We start from the raw sequence: 20,000 nt of genomic DNA, 5'->3' as shown, positions 1-20,000 counted from the left end.
CGAGAAGAGGGCAGCAGCAACAACTGGCTTTCTTATGGGACAGCTCATGCTGTTCATATCGATCTACTATGAGCCTCTGCATTTAGCATTGATTAGACCTCATCTACTAAATGTCCTAGTTCTACCGTATCTTTGGTTTTATTACTTCTGGAACAATGACAAAGACTATTTTGATTTTTTTGATTATTATGCAGGAGAGACTGCCGGAAATTCAATGCGTAATCTTAGGATTCAATGTGTATTCCTGCATAATTTAATTTTTCAATTAGTCAACCATTTCATTTTACCAAGTCCAATGTTAGCCAGATTAGTCAACATTTATATGTTTCGATACAACACCAATATGTTATTTGTAATAAGTAGTTTTGTTGGTTTTTTAATTGGTCATATTTTATTAATGAAATGGGTTGGATTGGTATTAGTCTGGATACAAAAAATTTTATTAATGAAATGGGTTGGAGTGGTATTAGCCTGGATACAAAAAAGGACTTTTCTTAGGTATTATATAGTTATTCGATCTAATAGGCATCTTATATTCGAACTTACAAAGTCTATTCCTCGAATCTTTACTCTTCTCTTTTTTATTACCTGTCTTTACTCTATAGGTAGAAAACCGTCACACATGCTGACTAAGAAACTGACAGGAATTCATCAAAGCCGAAGAAAAGGGCAGGAATTGGAGGAATTGAAGGAATTGGAGGAAAGGGAGGAAGAAACAAACATAGAAATAGAAACTATTTCCAAAGGGGGGGAGGAACAGGTATCCACCAAAGAAAATCTTTCTTATTACCCTTTTTCGAAAGAGACCGACTATAAAAATAGCCCAGTTTATGAAACTTCTTATCTGGATGGGAATCAGGAAAATTCGAAGTTAGAAATAATATCAGAAAAAAAAGAATATAAAAAATTATTATGGTTTGAAAAACCTCTTGTGACGCTTATTTTTGATTATAAACAACGGAATCGACCTTGGCGATATATAAAAAATAATCGGTTTGACAATGCTCTAAAAAATGAAATGTCACAATATTTTTTTTATACATGTCGAAGTGATGGAAAAGAAAAAATCTCTTTTACATATCCACCTAGTTTAGCAGCTTTTGGAGAAATGGTACAAAAACAAATAGATTTTTTCACACCAGAAGAATTGTTTTCTGACGAATCGTATACTGATTGGAGTTTTATCAATGAACTAAAAAGAATAAATTTAAGTAAGGAGTTTATAAAGAGAGTCGAATATTTAGATAAGGAATATTTATATAAGGAATCTTTTGATCTGGGCATACTTGAAAAAAGGACTCGATTTTCTAATTATGAAACTAATGAAGAAACTAATAATGAAACTAATAATGAAACTAATAATGAAACTAATAATGAAGAAACTACTACTGAAACTAATAATGAAACTAATAATGAAACTAATAATGAAACTAATAATGAAACTAATAATGAAACTAAAAGAAATAATGAAATTAAAAGAAATAATGAAACTAATAATGAAACTAATAATGAAACTAATAATGAAACTAAAAGAAATAATGAAACTAAAAGAAATAATGAAACTAAAAGAAATAATGAAACTAATAATGAAACTAATAATGAAACTAATAATGAAACTAAAATAAAATACTTGCCTAAAATATATGATCCTTTCTTGCAGGGACCCTACCGCGGAAGAATCAAAAAATTGTTTTCACCTTTAAGTGAAAAAACAAACACGGATCCGTTTTGGATAAATAAGATTCATGTTATACTTCTTGCTACTGATTATTACGAATTTGAACAGACAATAGATACACTCAAATCATTATCAACAGAAAAAGAACTTTCTTTATTGACAGAAACAGAAGATGAACAGACAATAGATACACTCAAATCATTATCAACAGAAAAAGAACTTTCTTTATTGACAGAAACAGAAGATGAACAGACAATAGATACACTCAAATCATTATCAACAGAAAAAGAACTTTCTTTATTGACAGAAACAGAAGATGAACAGACAATAGATACACTCAAATCATTATCAACAGAAAAAGAACTTTCTTTATTGACAGAAACAGAAGATGAACAGACAATAGATACACTCAAATCATTATCAACAGAAAAAGAACTTTCTTTATTGACAGAAACAGAAGATGAACAGACAATAGATACACTCAAATCATTATCAACAGAAAAAGAACTTTCTTTATTGACAGAAACAGAAGATGAACAGGGAAATATCGATTCCGAGGATCGAGTCAAAATTTTGAAATTTTTATGCAATATAGTTATAACTAATCCCGACAATCAAACAATTATAAAAAAATCTAATGGAATAAAAGAAATAAGTAATGGAATAAAAGAAATAAGTAAAGAAGTTCCTCGATGGTCATACAAACTACTCGACATTTTCGAACAACACCATAGAGGAGGCGAGGAACACATGATAACAGATTATGCAATTCGTTCAAGAATCTTCCGGTACGCAATAGTTTTTTCTAAGGAGGAGTTAAAGGATGATTTTTTTCTACCAAACGATATAGAAAACGACCTATCTTTGATGGAATATTCGCCAGAACCGAATTTTCGTCGAGACATAATAAAAGGTGCCGTGCGTGCCCAAAGACGTAAAATAATTAATGGGGAACTGTTTCAATCAAATGTGCATTCCCCACTTTTTTTTGACAGAGTAGACAGCCTCTTCTTCAGAGTGTTCAGATCTTTGTATTCTGATATTTCTTGGCTGATAAAACTAATATCTCGAAATTGGATATGGAAAAACAAAGAATCACAAATTTCTGATTATACAGAAAATGAGGAGGACATAAGAGAAGAAGACGAAGAGATAAGAGAAAGCATAGAAAAGATACAAGAAAGAGACAAAGAGGAAGAAAAAAGAAGAGAAAGCATAGAAGAGATACAAAAAGGAGACAAAAAAGAGAAAGAAAAAAGAAGACAAGAGTCAGAGGCAGATGACTTCCTGCTGGACGCAGCAGAATTTTGGGATATCGTCTTTTTTGGTCAAGGACCAAGGGGCATCATGTTAATAGCCCAATCGATTTTTAGAAAATATATTCTATTACCTTCATTGATAATAGCTAAAAACATTGTCCGTATATTATTATTTCAAATTCCTGAGTGGTCCACGGATTTCAAGGGTTGGAAGCGAGAAATACATGTTAAATGCACTTATAATGGTCTTCAATTCTCCACAAAAGACTTTCCAAAAAATTGGTTATCAGAAGGTATCCAGATCAAGATCCTATATCCTTTTCGCCTGAAACCTTGGCGCGGATCTAAACTGAAACCCTCTCATAAAGATCCAATGAAAAAAAAGCATAAAGATCCAATGAAAAAAAAGCATAAAGATCCAATGAAAAAAAAGAAAGTTAAAAAGAATGATTTTTGCTTTTTAACAGCTTGTGGACTGGAAAGTGACTTACCTTGCGGTCCTCCTCGAAGACGGCCTTCGTTTTTTCAGCCTATTTTTAACGAACTAGAAAAAAAAAGTGAAAAATGGAAAATTTTTAAAAAAGGAAAAAAATTGTTTCGAAAAGTCTCAGGAGAAACAAAAATTCCATTTGTAAAGGGAATAATAAAAAAACTTTCAAAAAGAAATCCAGTTTTGGAGTTGAGAGAAGAATTGGGCGAAACTAAAAAAGATTTGGGCGAAACTAAAAAAGATTCGATAATCAGTAATAAGATGATTGACGAATCATCCCTTCAAATTCAATCTATGGAGCGGACAAATTATTCATTAACAGAAAAAAAGATAAAAGATCTGACTGAGAGAACAAACACAATCAAAAATCAAATAGAAAAAATTATAAAAGACAAGAAATTAGAATCATCAAAAAAATTTTGGAAAATATTAAAAAGAAGAAATATTCGATTAATCCGTAAATTCTATTTATTTATAAAACTTTTTATTCAAAAGATATACATAGATATTTTTCTATATATCATTAAATATATCATTAATATTCCAAGACCCAATCCACAACTTTTTCTTGAATCAACAAAAAAAATGATTGATAAATTCATTTACAATAATGAAGCAAATCAAGAAAGAATTAATAAACCAAATAAAAATACAATTCATTTTATTTCAACTATAAAAAATATAAAAAACTCACTTTCGAATATTAGAAATCAAAATGCAAAAGCTTTTTGTGACTTATCCTCCCTCTCACAAGCATATGTATTTTACAAATTATCACAAACCCAAGTTATTAAATTCAAACCTATCCTTCAATATCACGGAACATCTCTTTTTCTTAAAAATGAAATAAAAGATTATTTTGAAGAACAAGGAATATCTCATTCCCAATTAAAACATCATTATGGGTTAAGACAAAAAATCTCTGGAATAAAGGAATGGAAAAACTGGTTAAGGAGTCATTATCAATACGATTATCAATACGATTTAGTTCAGAGTATATGGCTTAGATTAGTACCAGAACAATGGCGAAATAGAGTCAATCAACACTATATGGCTCAAAATAAAGATTTAACAAAATGGGATTCAGATGAAAAAGAAAGATTAATACATTACGAAAAAAAAAATGATTTTCAAGCGAATTCATTACTGAATCAAGAATATAAACTGAATCAAGAACAAAAACGGAATCAAGAACAAAAATATAAAAAAGATAATTTTAAAAAACACTATAGATATAATTTATTATCATATATATTTATTATATATCAAGATATGAGGGACTCATATACTTATGGATCACCATTACAAGTAAATAAGAGGGAAGAGATTCCTTATAATTACAACATGGATAAACGAAAATTTTTTGATATATTGGGGGATATTCCTATCCATAATTATCTAACGGGGAAAACGGGGAAAACGGGGAAATTTTCGCATAGAAAATTTTTTAATTGGAGAATTCTTAATTTTTGTCTTAGAAATAAGACCGATATTGAGTCCTGGGTCGATACCAGTACCAAGAGTAAGAAGACCAGTACCAAGAGTAAGAAAACCAGTACCAAGAGTAAGAAAAATATTAAGACTGTGATTAATAATTTTAATAATTATCAAATATCGAATCTGGAACTTTGGTTCTTCCCAGAATTTGTGCTACTATATAATGCATATAAGGTTGAACCATGGATCATACCAATAAAACTACTTCTTTTCAATTTTAATTTTAATGGAAAAAAAGAGGATCTTGTATCAGATGCAAAAAAAAAAAGAAAATTTAGATCCGTTCTCTCAAATCAAGAAAAAGATGTTGAAGAAGATTATGGTAAATCATCCAATCAAGAAAAAGGTAAATCATCCAATCAAGAAAAAGGTAAATCATACAATCAAGAAAAAGATGTTGAAGAAGATTATGGTAAATCATCCAATCAAGAAAAAGGTAAATCATCCAATCAAGAAAAAGGTAAATCATACAATCAAGAAAAAGATGTTGAAGAAGATTATGGTAAATCATACAATGAAGAAAAAGGTAAATCATACAATCAAGAAAAAGATGTTGAAGAAGATTATGGTAAATCATACAATGAAGAAAAAGGTAAATCATACAATCAAGAAAAAGATGTTGAAGAAGATTATGGTAAATCATCCAATCAAGAAAAAGGTAAATCATACAATCAAGAAAAAGATGTTGAAGAAGATTATGGTAAATCATCCAATCAAGAAAAAGGTAAATCATACAATCAAGAAAAAGGTAAATCATCCAATCAAGAAAAAGGTAAATCATCCAATCAAGAAAAAGGTAAATCAGATCAAGAAAAAGGTAAATCAGACAATCAAGAAAAAGATGTTGAAGAAGATTCTGGTAAATCAAAAAAACATAGAAAGGAAGACGAGAGCAAGAGAGAAGCTCGTTTATTCCTACAAAAGTATTTGTATTTTCAATTCGGATGGGATGCTGATTCTTTCGATGAAAAAATAATCAAAAATATCAAAGCATATTCTTTCATTCTTGGCCTGATAAATATGAATGAAACTTTTCTATACTCTGTTAGAAGAGGAGGAACGAATCTGGATATTTTGATGGATTCGGCGGATAAGTTACTTTTAACTTATCAATACCTACTCAAAAAAGGAGTATTGATTATCGAACCAATTCGCCGGTATGTAGAAATTGATGGACAATTTATTCTATATCAAACTATAAGTATTTCATTGGTTCATAAAAATAAACATGAAATTAATCAAAGACGCAAAAAAAAAAAAAGACGCAAAAAAAAAAACTATATTGAAAAAAATAATTTTGATGAATCCATTGCAAGACATCAAAAAATGACTGAAAATAAAGACAAAAATCATTATGATTTGTTTATTCCTGAAAATATTTTATCCCCTAACCACCGGAGAGAATTGCGAATTCGAATTTCTTTCAATTCAAGGGATAAAAATGGTATGCATAGAAATCCAGTATTTTTAAATAATGTAAAAAACTGTGGTCAAGTTTTGAATAAAAACAAACATCTTGATAGTGATAAAAAGAAACTAATTAAATTAAAGTTCTTTCTTTGGCCCAATTATCGATTAGAAGATTTAGCTTGTATGAATCGCTATTGGTTTAATAGTAATAATGGCAGTCGTTTCAGTATGGTAAGGATACATATGTATCCGCGTTTGAAAATTCGTCAATGGTACATTTTTCCATATATTATGATTGAAAACCGGATTGATTAATTTTATTTGAAAAAATTATAAAGTTCATAACGAACTTAAAATCATTGTGCATATTAAAATGAATGGTATTATTATTATTACTGATCAGTAAAATTCACATTCAAAAAAAGGGGGAGAGAAATTTTTGTTTTATGGTAAAAAATTCATTCATCTCAGTTATTTTTCAAGAAAAAAAAGAAGAAAACAAGGGGTCCGTTGAATTTCAAATAGTCAGTTTCACCAATAAGATACGAAGACTTACTTCACATTTGGAATTGCACAAAAAAGACTATTTATCTCAGAGAGGTCTACGTAAAATTCTAGGAAAACGTCAACGGCTTCTGTCTTATTTATCAAAGAAAAATAACATACGTTATAAAGAATTAATTAGTGAGTTGGATATTCGGGAATCAAAAAATCGTTAATTTGATTGAATTAGTCGATTTATTATATTTTTCATTTTGATGTACTTCTTTTCGTTTTCAACAATTCATGTAAGAATGAATCGAGGAAAAACTTATGAATCTATCAGCTACAGAAAAAGACCTTATGATAGTCAATATGGGACCTCACCACCCATCAATGCACGGTGTTCTTCGTCTCATCGTTACTCTAGATGGTGAAGATGTTGTTGACTGTGAACCAATATTAGGTTATTTACACAGAGGAATGGAAAAAATTGCGGAAAACCGAACAATTATACAATATTTGCCTTATGTAACACGTTGGGATTATTTAGCCACTATGTTCACGGAAGCAATAACCGTAAATGGACCAGAACAATTGGGCAATATTCAAGTCCCTAAAAGAGCCAGCTATATCAGAGTAATTATGTTGGAGTTGAGTCGTATAGCTTCTCATCTATTATGGCTTGGACCTTTTATGGCCGATATTGGTGCACAGACCCCCTTTTTCTATATTTTCAGAGAAAGAGAATTAGTATATGATCTATTCGAAGCTGCCACCGGTATGAGAATGATGCATAATTATTTTCGTATCGGAGGAGTAGCGGCCGATCTACCCTATGGCTGGATAGATAAATGTTTGGATTTCTGTGATTATTTTTTAACAGGAATTGTTGAATATCAAAAACTTATTACGCGAAATCCTATTTTTTTAGAACGAGTTGAAGGGGTAGGGGTTATTGGTGGAGAAGAAGCAATAAATTGGGGTCTATCCGGCCCAATGCTACGAGCCTCTGGAATCAAATGGGATCTTCGTAAAGTTGATCATTATGAGTGTTACGACGAATTTGATTGGGAAATCCAGTGGCAAAAAGAAGGAGATTCATTAGCTCGTTATTTAGTCCGAATCAGTGAAATGACGGAATCCATAAAAATAATTCAACAGGCCCTGGAAGGAATTCCGGGGGGTCCCTATGAGAATTTAGAAATCCGATGTTTTGATCGAGAAAGGGATCCAGAATGGAATGATTTTGAATATCGATTCATTAGTAAAAAACCTTCTCCTACATTTGAATTACCGAGACAAGAACTTTATGCGAGAATGGAAGCCCCAAAGGGAGAATTAGGAATTTTTCTGATAGGAGATCAAAGTGGTTTTCCTTGGAGATGGAAAATTCGCCCGCCGGGTTTTATCAATTTGCAAATTCTTCCTCAGTTAGTTAAAAGAATGAAATTGGCTGATATTATGACGATACTAGGTAGCATAGATATCATTATGGGAGAAGTTGATCGTTGAAATGATAATTTATACAACAGAAGTAGAAGATATCAATTCCTTTTACAGATTGGAATCCTTAAAAGAGGTCTATGGGATCATATGGATGTTTGTCCCTATTTTGACTCTTGTATTGGGAATCACAATAGGTGTACTAGTAATTGTATGGTTAGAAAGAGAAATATCTGCAGGAATACAACAACGTATTGGGCCTGAATACGCCGGCCCTTTGGGAATTCTTCAAGCTCTAGCAGATGGAACAAAACTGCTTTTCAAAGAGAATATTCTTCCATCTAGAGGAAATACTCGTTTATTCCGTATTGGACCGTCTATAGCAGTCATATCCATTTTACTAAGTTTTTCAGTAATTCCTTTTAGCTCTCGCCTTATTTTAGCCGATCTCAATATCGGTATTTTTTTATGGATTGCCATTTCAAGTATTGCTCCTGTTGGACTTCTTATGTCAGGATACGGATCAAATAATAAATATTCCTTTTTAGGTGGTCTGCGAGCTGCTGCTCAATCGATTAGTTATGAAATACCATTAACTCTATGTGTTTTATCAATATCTCTACGTGCGATTCGTTGAAATATAAACTTTTCTTTTCCCTATTCCTTTCGTTCTATAAAATAAGCTGAATGGATTGAATAGATATCTTCGTTATTTTATTATCCTTCAGGTTGATAAACTAAATTAGATAGTTATATATGAGTGAAAGAAAGCAGCTTATAAATTCGCAGTAAATTAAACAAAAAAAAATTTAATCTCATTTCCTATGTACAAGAGTTAAGTGGAAGAAAACATAAGTGGAAGAAGTCTTTACCCCAAGACGGGTTGATTAGTCAATCTAGCTTGAAGCGGGCTCAAAAGATCAACCGTATAGAGTTTTGGCTATCCTTTGTATAGATTCCCATACATGTATTGCCAAACCAAACGGGGGATTGAACAAAAAAATGAGTGGATGGTTAGGAACACCAAAATACACAAAGGATTAGTAATGGAGATTATGTAAATTATATAAAAAGGATATTTCTGGATAACATAAAAAGAATACTAATTGGGGCTTTAAATTAGTAGAAATGAGTAGGCAGTACTACCCACGATTCCGGTCCAGAGTATGCTCCTATCCACCGATTAAAGTAATGACTATCAGGAACGAAATAATCCTTTACTATTTTTTAGTTTAAGCCCCCATTCGTAATTTTCTCAGATCAGAAAGAAGAATAGGAACGAAAAAGAAAGAATAAAAAATAAATATTTTTTTTTTTTTTATTCTTTCTTTCATATATATAGAGAGATATAATCTGTGTCATGATTTATGAGCTAATGTAATATTTAATTTTTTTCGTAATCGAAAACAATGGGTTGAAATATCTATTGATATTTCTACAAGAAGTATTTTATTGAAGGCTTAAGTTATTACTCAACAAATAAAAATTGAAATTAGTAACGGGCGAGATCAATTCAGAAGCACTTTTTTTATTCTTCATAATATAGCAGACAGAATTCCATTGGTATAATTTTGGACCTTCCAATCCATTTTTTCTCTATCTATTCTACAACCATACGAAGAGAAATAATACTGATTCGGTCCTTAAATTTATTTGTGACCCACGAGGAGCCGTATGAGTTGAAAACCTCATGTACGGTTTTGGACTAGCGATGGGAACAGTGATGTTATCATCGACTATAATTATCTAACAGCTCAAGTACAGTTGATATAGTTGAGGCGCAATCAAAATATGGGGTTTGGGGATGGAATTTGTGGCGTCAGCCAATAGGGTTTATCGTTTTTCTAATTTCTTCTCTAGCAGAATGTGAGAGATTACCTTTTGATTTACCAGAAGCCGAGGAAGAATTAGTAGCAGGGTATCAAACCGAATATTCGGGTATCAAATTTGGTTTATTTTATGTTGCTTCCTATCTAAATCTATTACTTTCTTCCTTATTTGTAACAGTTCTTTACTTGGGGGGTTGGAATATTTCCATTCCGTACGTATTCGTCCCTGAGCTATTTGAAATAAATAAAATGAATGGAATCTTTGGAACGACAATTGGTATCTTTATTACATTAGCTAAAACTTATTTGTTTTTGTTTATTTCTATCGCAACAAGATGGACTTTACCTAGGTTAAGAATGGACCAATTATTAAATCTTGGATGGAAATTTCTTTTACCCATTTCTCTCGGTAATCTATTATTAACAACTTCTTTCCAACTTCTTTCACTGTAAAGAAAAAAAGAATACGAGATTCATGACTTGGTTCAAACAAGAGAAAGAAACAAACATAAAATTATTCATAGATATTCACGATATGTTCCCTATGGTAACTGGGTTCATGAATTATGGCCACCAAACAGTCCGAGCAGCAAGGTACATTGGTCAAGGTTTCATGATTACCTTATCCCACGCAAATCGTTTACCTGTAACTATTCAATACCCTTATGAAAAATTAATCGCATCAGAGCGTTTCCGTGGGCGAATCCATTTTGAATTTGATAAATGCATTGCTTGTGAAGTATGTGTTCGTGTATGCCCTATAGATCTGCCTGTTGTTGATTGGAAATTTGAAACGGATATTAGAAAAAAACGATTGCTTAATTACAGTATTGATTTCGGAATTTGTATATTTTGTGGTAACTGCGTTGAGTATTGTCCAACAAATTGTTTATCAATGACTGAAGAATATGAACTTTCTACTTACGACCGTCACGAATTGAATTATAATCAAATTGCTTTGGGCCGTTTACCAATGTCAGTAATTGACGATTATACAATTCGAACAATTTTGAATTCGCCTCAAAGAAAAACTGAGTAAGTAAACCTCCTATTCTATTAAAGAGAAATTTCCAATTCTTTTAAGGTTCCGTTTTGGTTTAAGTTAAAAGAATATTTGGTTTGACTTAAAAGAATGAGGCCTTTACTCTTTGTTTGGTCAATAAATAAAAATTCAATTACAAATTAACTGGTTGATAAGAATTTCGAATTCATTTTTCTTGAAAATCTATTAATATATTCGTAATTATTTCGAAATATATAGTTTCAAAAAACAAAATACCCTTTCGAACCGAACAAAAAAAAAGAATTAAAAACGAAACAATAATTGTACTTAGATCAATTCACACCTAATAGATTAGGATTTTATTCAATTAGGAACGTATCATAAAAAAAAAATTCCTGGTCGGGTCAATAAGATCATGAAAAGCATTTCGATTTATTTATCTCTTATTTTACATATAATGGATTTGCCTGGACCAATACACGATTTTCTTTTAGTTTTTCTGGGATCGGGTCTTATATTAGGGGGCCTGGGAGTGGTATTACTTACCAATCCAATTTTTTCTGCCTTTTCATTGGGATTGGTTCTTGTTTGTATATCCTTATTCTATATTCTCTCAAATTCTCATTTTGTAGCTGCTGCCCAGCTTCTTATTTATGTGGGAGCCATAAATGTTTTAATCCTATTTGCTGTGATGTTCATGAATGGTTCAGAATATTATAAAAATTTTAATCTGTGGACCATTGGGAATGGCCTTACTTCGTTGATTTGTACAAGTATTCTTGTTTCGCTAATTACTACTATATTAGATACATCATGGTACGGGATTATTTGGACTACAAGATCAAACCAAATTATAGAACAAGATTTGATAAGTAATAGTCAACAAATTGGAATTCATTTAGCAACAGATTTTTTTCTTCCATTTGAATTCATTTCACTAATTCTTTTAGTTGCTTTGATAGGTGCAATTGCTGTGGCTCGTCAGTAATAAATCTTTCTAACTAGGAATAGCAAGCAATCCAAATTAAACTTTTTTCTGTCTTATCGCATCTATTTTCCTTGAATTCTTGTTCGTGTATAAAATATAAAATAGAAATTCGTTTATTCGAGATATTTCCAATATATTCTTTTTGTTATATTCTATTCTAGTCAATCAAATCCGTTGAATTATTGTTCATATTAAAATGAATCGAAATTGATAAGGAGTTGGTCAATGATGCTCGAACATATACTTGTTTTGAGTGCCTATTTATTTTCTATCGGTATTTATGGATTGATCACGAGTCGAAATATGGTTCGGGCCCTTATGTGTCTTGAACTTATACTGAATGCGGTTAATATAAATTTTGTAACATTTTCTGATTTTTTTGATAGTCGGCAATTAAAAGGAAATATTTTATCAATTTTTGTTATAGCTATTGCAGCCGCTGAAGCAGCTATTGGATCAGCTATTGTTTCCTCAATTTATCGTAACAGAAAATCAACGCGTATCAATCAATCAACTTTGTTGAATAAGTAATATTAATAATATTAAATTATAAGATTCACCAATTTGAATTAGCATGTCCAATATGTTGGAATCTACATCATGTTTTCGAAAACGTAAGAAATCAAAGTATCTTGGTCCTTTCTTATGAGTTGATCCCGAAGGAAATTGATTAGAAAATTTCTGGTAAATCGTTGATTCATCTGGTGTTTAACTATAATGATTCATTTACAAGTTTACTAGATTGAAATTTTATGATGTTCAAAAAATTATAGATCCCATGTCACATTCAGTAAAAATTTATGATACATGTATAGGGTGTGTACTCAATGTGTCCGAGCCTGCCCCACCGATGTGTTAGAAATGATACCTTGGGATGGATGTAAAGCTAAGCAAATTGCTTCCGCTCCAAGAACAGAAGACTGTGTTGGTTGTAAGAGATGTGAATCCGCTTGTCCAACAGATTTCTTGAGCGTTCGAGTTTATTTATGGCATGAAACAACTCGAAGTATGGGTCTAGCTTATTGATACGTTCCCGAAAACCCCACTTGAATACATTTTGAATCCATTTTATTTTTTTTTTACTGAAAAAACCCGTGCTCAAAAAAAATCTTTTTTGAGCACGGGTTTTTCTGGTCCAAGTGCATCTTGTCTTTACCACGAATTATTTTCCTTGGTTAACAATAATTGTAGTTTTACCAATATCTGCAGGTTCTTTAATTTTCTTTCTTCCTCATAGAGGAAATAAGCTAATTAAGTGGTATACTATGTGTATATGCATATTTGAACTCCTTCTAACAACCTATGCATTTTGTTATCATTTCCGATTGGACGATCCATTAATCCAGCTGGAGGAAGATTATAAATGGATAAATTTTTTTGATTTTTACTGGAGATTGGGAATAGATGGACTTTCTATAGGGCCCATTTTACTGACAGGATTTATCACTACTTTAGCTACTTTGGCGGCTTGGCCAGTTACTCGAGATTCGCGATTATTCCATTTCTTGATGCTAGCAATGTACAGTGGTCAAATAGGATCATTTTCTTCTCGAGACCTTTTACTTTTTTTCATCATGTGGGAGTTCGAATTAATTCCCGTTTATCTACTTCTATCCATGTGGGGGGGAAAGAAACGTCTGTACTCGGCTACAAAATTTATTTTGTACACTGCGGGGGGTTCCATTTTTTTATTAATAGGAGTTTTGGGTATCGGTTTATACGGTTCTAATGAACCAACATTAAATTTTGAAACATTAGCTAATCAATCGTATCCTGTCGCACTGGAAATCATATTCTATATTGGATTTCTTATTGCTTTTGCTGTCAAATCGCCGATTATACCCTTACATACGTGGTTACCAGACACCCATGGGGAGGCACATTACAGTACTTGTATGCTTCTAGCCGGAATTTTATTAAAAATGGGAGCGTATGGATTAGTTCGCATCAATATGGAATTATTACCCCACGCTCATTCCATATTTTCTCCCTGGTTGATAATAGTGGGTACAATGCAAATAATTTATGCAGCTTCAACATCTCTTGGTCAACGGAATTTAAAAAAAAGAATAGCCTATTCCTCCGTATCTCATATGGGTTTCATAATTATAGGAATTGGCTCTATAACTGATACGGGACTCAACGGAGCTATTTTACAAATAATATCTCATGGATTTATCGGTGCTGCACTTTTTTTCTTGGCAGGAACGAGTTATGATAGAATGCGTCTTTTTTATCTCGACGAAATGGGTGGAATGGCTATTCCGATTCCAAAAATATTTACGATGTTCAGTATCTTATCGATGGCTTCTCTTGCATTACCGGGCATGAGTGGTTTTGTTGCAGAGTTGATAGTCTTTTTTGGAATAATTACCAGCCAAAAATATTTTTTAATGCCAAAAATACTAATTACTTTCGTAATGTCAATTGGAATGATATTAACTCCTATTTATTCATTATCTATGTCACGTCAAATGTTCTATGGATACAAGCTATTTAATGCTCAAAGTTCTTATTTTTTTGATTCTGGACCACGAGAGTTATTTGTTTCGATCTCTATCTTTCTACCAGTAATAGGTATTGGTATTTATCCGGATTTTGTCCTCTCATTATCAGGTGAGAAGGTCGAAACTATTCTATATAATTATTTTTATAGATAGTTTTGATGAATAAAACAAAAAATCAAAAAGTAATCCTATGATTTTTAAAATTGTTCGTTGTACAGTGAAAAAAAAAAGAAAGAAGTCTTTTTTCTTCTCTTAAGTTTAAGTTAAGTAAAAAAAGGTAAAAGAATTAAATTGAATTTTAATCAGACATCTTTGGCTTTTGTTAGAACCTTTTGAATCAAGTAGTGGAGTGATTCAAAAGGTTCTTGACAGCTTACAATAAGTTTTCTTATATATACGCTGTCCTATCTTAGTATTTGTTAGGCTTAGCCTTTTTATTCAATTCAATTAGATGTTAATGTAAATGAACCATAACTATGTAAACCTATTCCTAATAGATTGACCCCAAAATAGCATATCCAAATTATAAGAAATCCCATAGAAGCCACAAGTGCGGAATTTACACCTTCCAAATTTTTATTTGTTCGGGTATGTAAATAAATCGCGAATACGGTCCAAGTAATAAATGCCCAAGTTTCCTTTGGGTCCCAATTCCAATATGATCCCCACGCCTCATTAGCCCATACGGCTCCCGAAAGAATTCCTATGGTTAAAAAGATAAACCCGAGACTAATAATACGATAACTCCAACGATCCAATTGTTGAGTCAATTGATACCTGTAAAAATTTTTAGAAGAAAGAAAATAAGTGTTTAATAAAACATTGCTTCTTTCATTCATGTATTGGATTTCGCCAAACGAAAATGACTGATTTAATAAATTATTGTTTTTACCAATAATTTTTATGGCTTTTCGAAATGTAATGACTAGAAGAGCTACTGATAATAATGATCCACATAAAAGAGCTGCATAGCCTAATACCATCATACTTACGTGCATCATTAACCACTGGGATTGGAGAGCAGGCGCTAATATTGCGGATTGATGCATTTTGGTTAAAAGACCCGAAGTGGCAAAGCCTTGGGTAAAAATAACACTTGGTGCGGTTATTGCGCTTAAATCATTTTTACGCTTTTTAAAATAGTAAACCATATGAATAAGGGAGAAACCCCATGAAAGAAAGATTAATGATTCATATAAATCACTTAATGGGAAATGTCCTGAATAAATCCAACGAGTGACTAATAATCCTGTTATACAGAAAAAGGTAACTATCATGCCCTTTTCTGATGAATCATATAGTCCTACGACTTCATCGACTAATAAGAATAAGGTTAAAAAATGAATTGTAATTACAATTGAAACGACCGAAAAGGATATATGAGTTAATATATGCTCTAAAGTTGAAAAAATCATAAGAATTCTGAAAAAAGCGAGGGTTTCTAGATTTTATGGAATGGAAATCAGGAATTAAATTCATTATAGGACTTATTCTATCTCTTTTAGAAGATACTATGCCGCTACTCGGACTCGAACCGAGATGCTCTAGCACTGCTTCCTAAGAGCAGCGTGTCTACCGATTTCACCATAGCGGCTTGCTCGAAATCATAATAAGCCATTTTTTATTCAATCGTCGAGATTGAAGGTGAAGGGGTCAATTCAATGTAAAATGTAAAAGAAGCATTTAATTTAAATTGATGAATAAAAACTCGTTTAAATAGCAATTTGAAGGTTCAAAAAGAATCTTTATTATTTATCGTTTTATTTAATTATCCTTTTTTTTATTTAATATTTAATTTAATATTTAATTATTTCAACAGAGATTTTATAGTTTGTGTTTTCCTAAAAGAGAACTCCTCTATTGTAACTAAACTAACTAGTTGTAACTTCAATTCATAGATAGAATTCAACAAAAAAATGTTCTTTATCATTTTAATTTTTTAATGATTCATCTCTCATTCTTTTATATGATTTTTATGAATCTATAAAAAAAAAAATGCTTATCAATTGAATGAATAAATGAATGAAAAAATATTATTTTTAGAGATCACAATTTCAGCACCACATCCAATGATTTCAAAAGATTTATGTAATTTGCATAGCTTTGTATTAATCGTTAGGATTTTGCGTTTTAAGGATTTATCAAACCAACTAGATATTGGGTTGTACACGTTACGTTATATAAAAAGCGTTTCGATTCCTGTCATAATTGTACCATACTTCAAAAAAGTATTTCGAATTTCGAATTCTAAAAATATGTCTTGATTCATCTTCTTATACAAACATAGAATTTTTTTAGATCATTTTAAATTGATACATTATTTGTATATCCACTAAATTATAAAGGGAGTTTTCTCAATTGGGTTGAAAGCAAGGGAAGGATATATAGTAATTCAGAGAAATAATGATTCATAAAGTTACAAAATTGAAACTTAATGGATTAGTTTCAACAACCCAGTTAAAGCTCTTATATATATGTGCTCCGATATAGCTATAGTATAAATATACAAATTTTTATTATTTAATTATTTAATTATTTATTATTATAAATTGAAATTGAATATTATAAAAATAACAAATTATTATAACACTAAGATACCAAATGGGGCGATGGGGAAAATGAGAATCCCCATCCCGGAAATGAAAAAAAAAAAGATATTCAAAAAAGAAAACCTTTGTATCTTATTCGAGTTAAACCAATTCAGATTAAAAAAAAATTATTTGTCGTACAAAAAAACTTTTTGAATTACCCGTAAAAATAGATCTCGATAATGAAAAAGCTTTCAACGCCGCCCAATATCCTTTCTTTTTCCAAACATTTTTTCGAATACGCTTTTTTGATGTAGAAGTACGTTTTTTTGGAACTGCCATTCAAAAAAAAGGTTATTTAGTGCTATAGTTGGATGTCAAAGACATCTATTTTTAAAACAAAATGATCGGTGTCTTTATGTCATTATTTATCTATTCCTATAGATTTTCTAGATTAATAGATTTTCTAGATTATAATTATCTATATACTACTATATAAATTTCATAAGAACTAAATAGAGATGGGAAAATAACATAAAATGCTTCTATTCTAGAAAAAAAAAAAAAAAAAAATATGATATAACCTTTTTTTATTTATATTCCATACACTATCCAGAAAAAAAGAAGAATTTGTATTTAATTTATTGGTACCTTTCTTTTTTATATCTCCATTCAAATCTATAGGATAGATTAGGATCTATTATGATATATAAATTGAATTGATGAAATCAAAAAAACGTAAAAAAGAGTCTTTCCTTCTCTATCTCTGCCTATTTTTTTTGTCGTCCTACATTTATAATTTATACATCTCCATTTATACACGAAAAATACATCAAAACAAAAAAATGTAAAAAAACCATTTTATTTACCTAATAAAAAACAAACTTGAATTTTTTTCTATTAATTGGTAATTGGTCAAGCTCGAAGAGAGAGTATGCCCAATTTTCATTTTCAATCAAATTCGAATGAGACTCGTAATTAATCTGTTAAAGGATACATAATTTTGAAAAAAAAAAAGAATATTTTTTTTTTCCATTAGTAACTCGGTGATATCATTTGATTACTTCTAACTTCGAAATTTGAATATTTTTGAAATATTTGAGAAAGATTAAAAGATTAATAATAGAAAATTCCAGTTAACTTTGTAATATCTTGATTGTATTATTGCTCCCTTTCCATCAAAAGAGATAAGAGCCGGTGAATCAGAAACGATTAATTAAGAAAGAATAAGAAAAAAGTTTTTATGGAGCATACATATCAATATTCATGGATCATACCTTTTGTGCCACTTCCAATTCCTATTTTAATAGGAATGGGACTCCTACTTTTTCCGACGGCAACAAAAAATCTTCGTCGTATGTGGGCTTTTCCCAATATTTTATTGTTAAGTATAGTTATGATTTTTTCGGTCGATCTGTCTATTCAGCAAATAAATAGAAGTTCTATCTATCAATATGGATGGTCTTGGACCATCAATAATGATTTTTCTTTCGAGTTTGGCTACTTTATTGATTCACTTACCTCTATTATGTCAATATTAATCACTACTGTTGGAATTTTTGTTCTTATTTATAGTGACAATTATATGTCTCATGATCAAGGATATTTGAGATTTTTTGCTTATATGAGTTTATTCAATACTTCAATGTTGGGATTAGTTACTAGTTCTAATTTGATACAAATTTATATTTTTTGGGAATTGGTTGGAATGTGTTCTTATCTATTAATAGGGTTTTGGTTCACACGACCTGTTGCGGCAAACGCTTGTCAAAAAGCGTTTGTAACTAATCGGATAGGCGATTTTGGTTTATTATTAGGAATCTTAGGTTTTTATTGGATAACGGGAAGTTTCGAATTTCAAGATTTGTTCGAAATATTTAATAACGTGATTTATAATAATGAGGTTCATTTTTTATTTGTTACTTTATGTGCCTCTTTATTATTTGCCGGCGCAGTTGCTAAATCTGCGCAGTTTCCCCTTCATGTATGGTTACCTGATGCCATGGAGGGGCCTACTCCTATTTCGGCTCTTATACATGCTGCCACTATGGTAGCAGCGGGAATTTTTCTTGTAGCCCGCCTTCTTCCTCTTTTCATAGTTATACCTTACATAATGAATCTAATATCTTTGATAGGTATAATAACAGTATTATTAGGGGCTACTTTAGCTCTTGCTCAAAAAGATATTAAGAGGGGTTTAGCCTATTCTACAATGTCCCAACTGGGTTATATGATGGTAGCTCTAGGTATGGGGTCTTATCGAGCCGCTTTATTTCATTTGATTACTCATGCTTATTCGAAGGCATTGTTGTTTTTAGGATCCGGATCCATTATTCATTCCATGGAAGCTATTGTTGGATATTCTCCAGATAAAAGCCAGAATATGGTTTTTATGGGCGGTTTAAGAAAGCATGTGCCAATTACACAAATTGCTTTTTTAGTGGGTACACTTTCTCTTTGTGGTATTCCACCCCTTGCTTGTTTTTGGTCCAAAGATGAAATTCTTAGTGACAGTTGGTTGTATTCACCGATTTTTGCAATAATAGCTTGGTCCACGGCCGGATTAACAGCATTTTATATGTTTCGGATCTATTTACTTACTTTTGAAGGACATTTAAACATTAATTTTCAAAATTATAGTGGCAAAAAAGGTAGCTCCTTCTATTCAATAAAACTATGGGGTAAAAAAGAAGAGCAAACAATGATTAACAGAAATTTTCCTTTATCCCCTTTATTAACAATGAATAATTTATTAACAATGAATAATAATGAGAAGCCATATAGAATTGGTGGTAATGTAAAAAAAGGGGCTCTTATTACTATTACGAATTTTGGCTACAAGAAGGCTTTTTCTTATCCTCATGAATCGGATAATACTATGTTAT

The 20,000-nt window shown here is 31.1% G+C and overlaps 2 protein-coding genes across 2 annotated transcripts in view; both read left to right on the top strand.

Moving 5' to 3' along the window:
• Positions 1–13,219, top strand: part of LOC149506001 (uncharacterized) — a gene marked incomplete at its 5' end in the record, with an annotated part of 92,646 nt that extends 79,427 nt beyond the window's left edge. The window contains one exon of the mRNA XM_089757902.1: positions 5,229–13,219. Within this exon, the coding sequence (XP_089614028.1) occupies positions 5,229–6,649 (1,421 nt within the window). The remainder of the gene's footprint in view (positions 1–5,228) is intronic.
• On the top strand, positions 6,661–13,219 carry LOC149506000 (NAD(P)H-quinone oxidoreductase subunit H, chloroplastic). The gene is made up of 2 exons (XM_089757901.1): positions 6,661–8,883; positions 10,004–13,219. The coding sequence occupies exon 1, from the start codon at positions 7,148–7,150 to the stop codon at positions 8,327–8,329; it is 1,182 nt and encodes a 393-aa protein (XP_089614027.1). The 5' UTR covers positions 6,661–7,147; the 3' UTR covers positions 8,330–8,883; positions 10,004–13,219.
• Positions 13,220–20,000: the final 6,781 nt, after the last annotated feature.

This window comes from Durio zibethinus, unplaced genomic scaffold (assembly GCF_047325235.1).
Source record: "Durio zibethinus cultivar Kanyao isolate XHJ-2024 unplaced genomic scaffold, ASM4732523v1 HiC_scaffold_2, whole genome shotgun sequence".
NCBI classification, from domain to species: Eukaryota; Viridiplantae; Streptophyta; class Magnoliopsida; order Malvales; family Malvaceae; genus Durio; species Durio zibethinus.
Note: the sequence above shows the minus strand (reverse complement) of the source record. Positions and strands in the feature narration are given on the sequence as shown.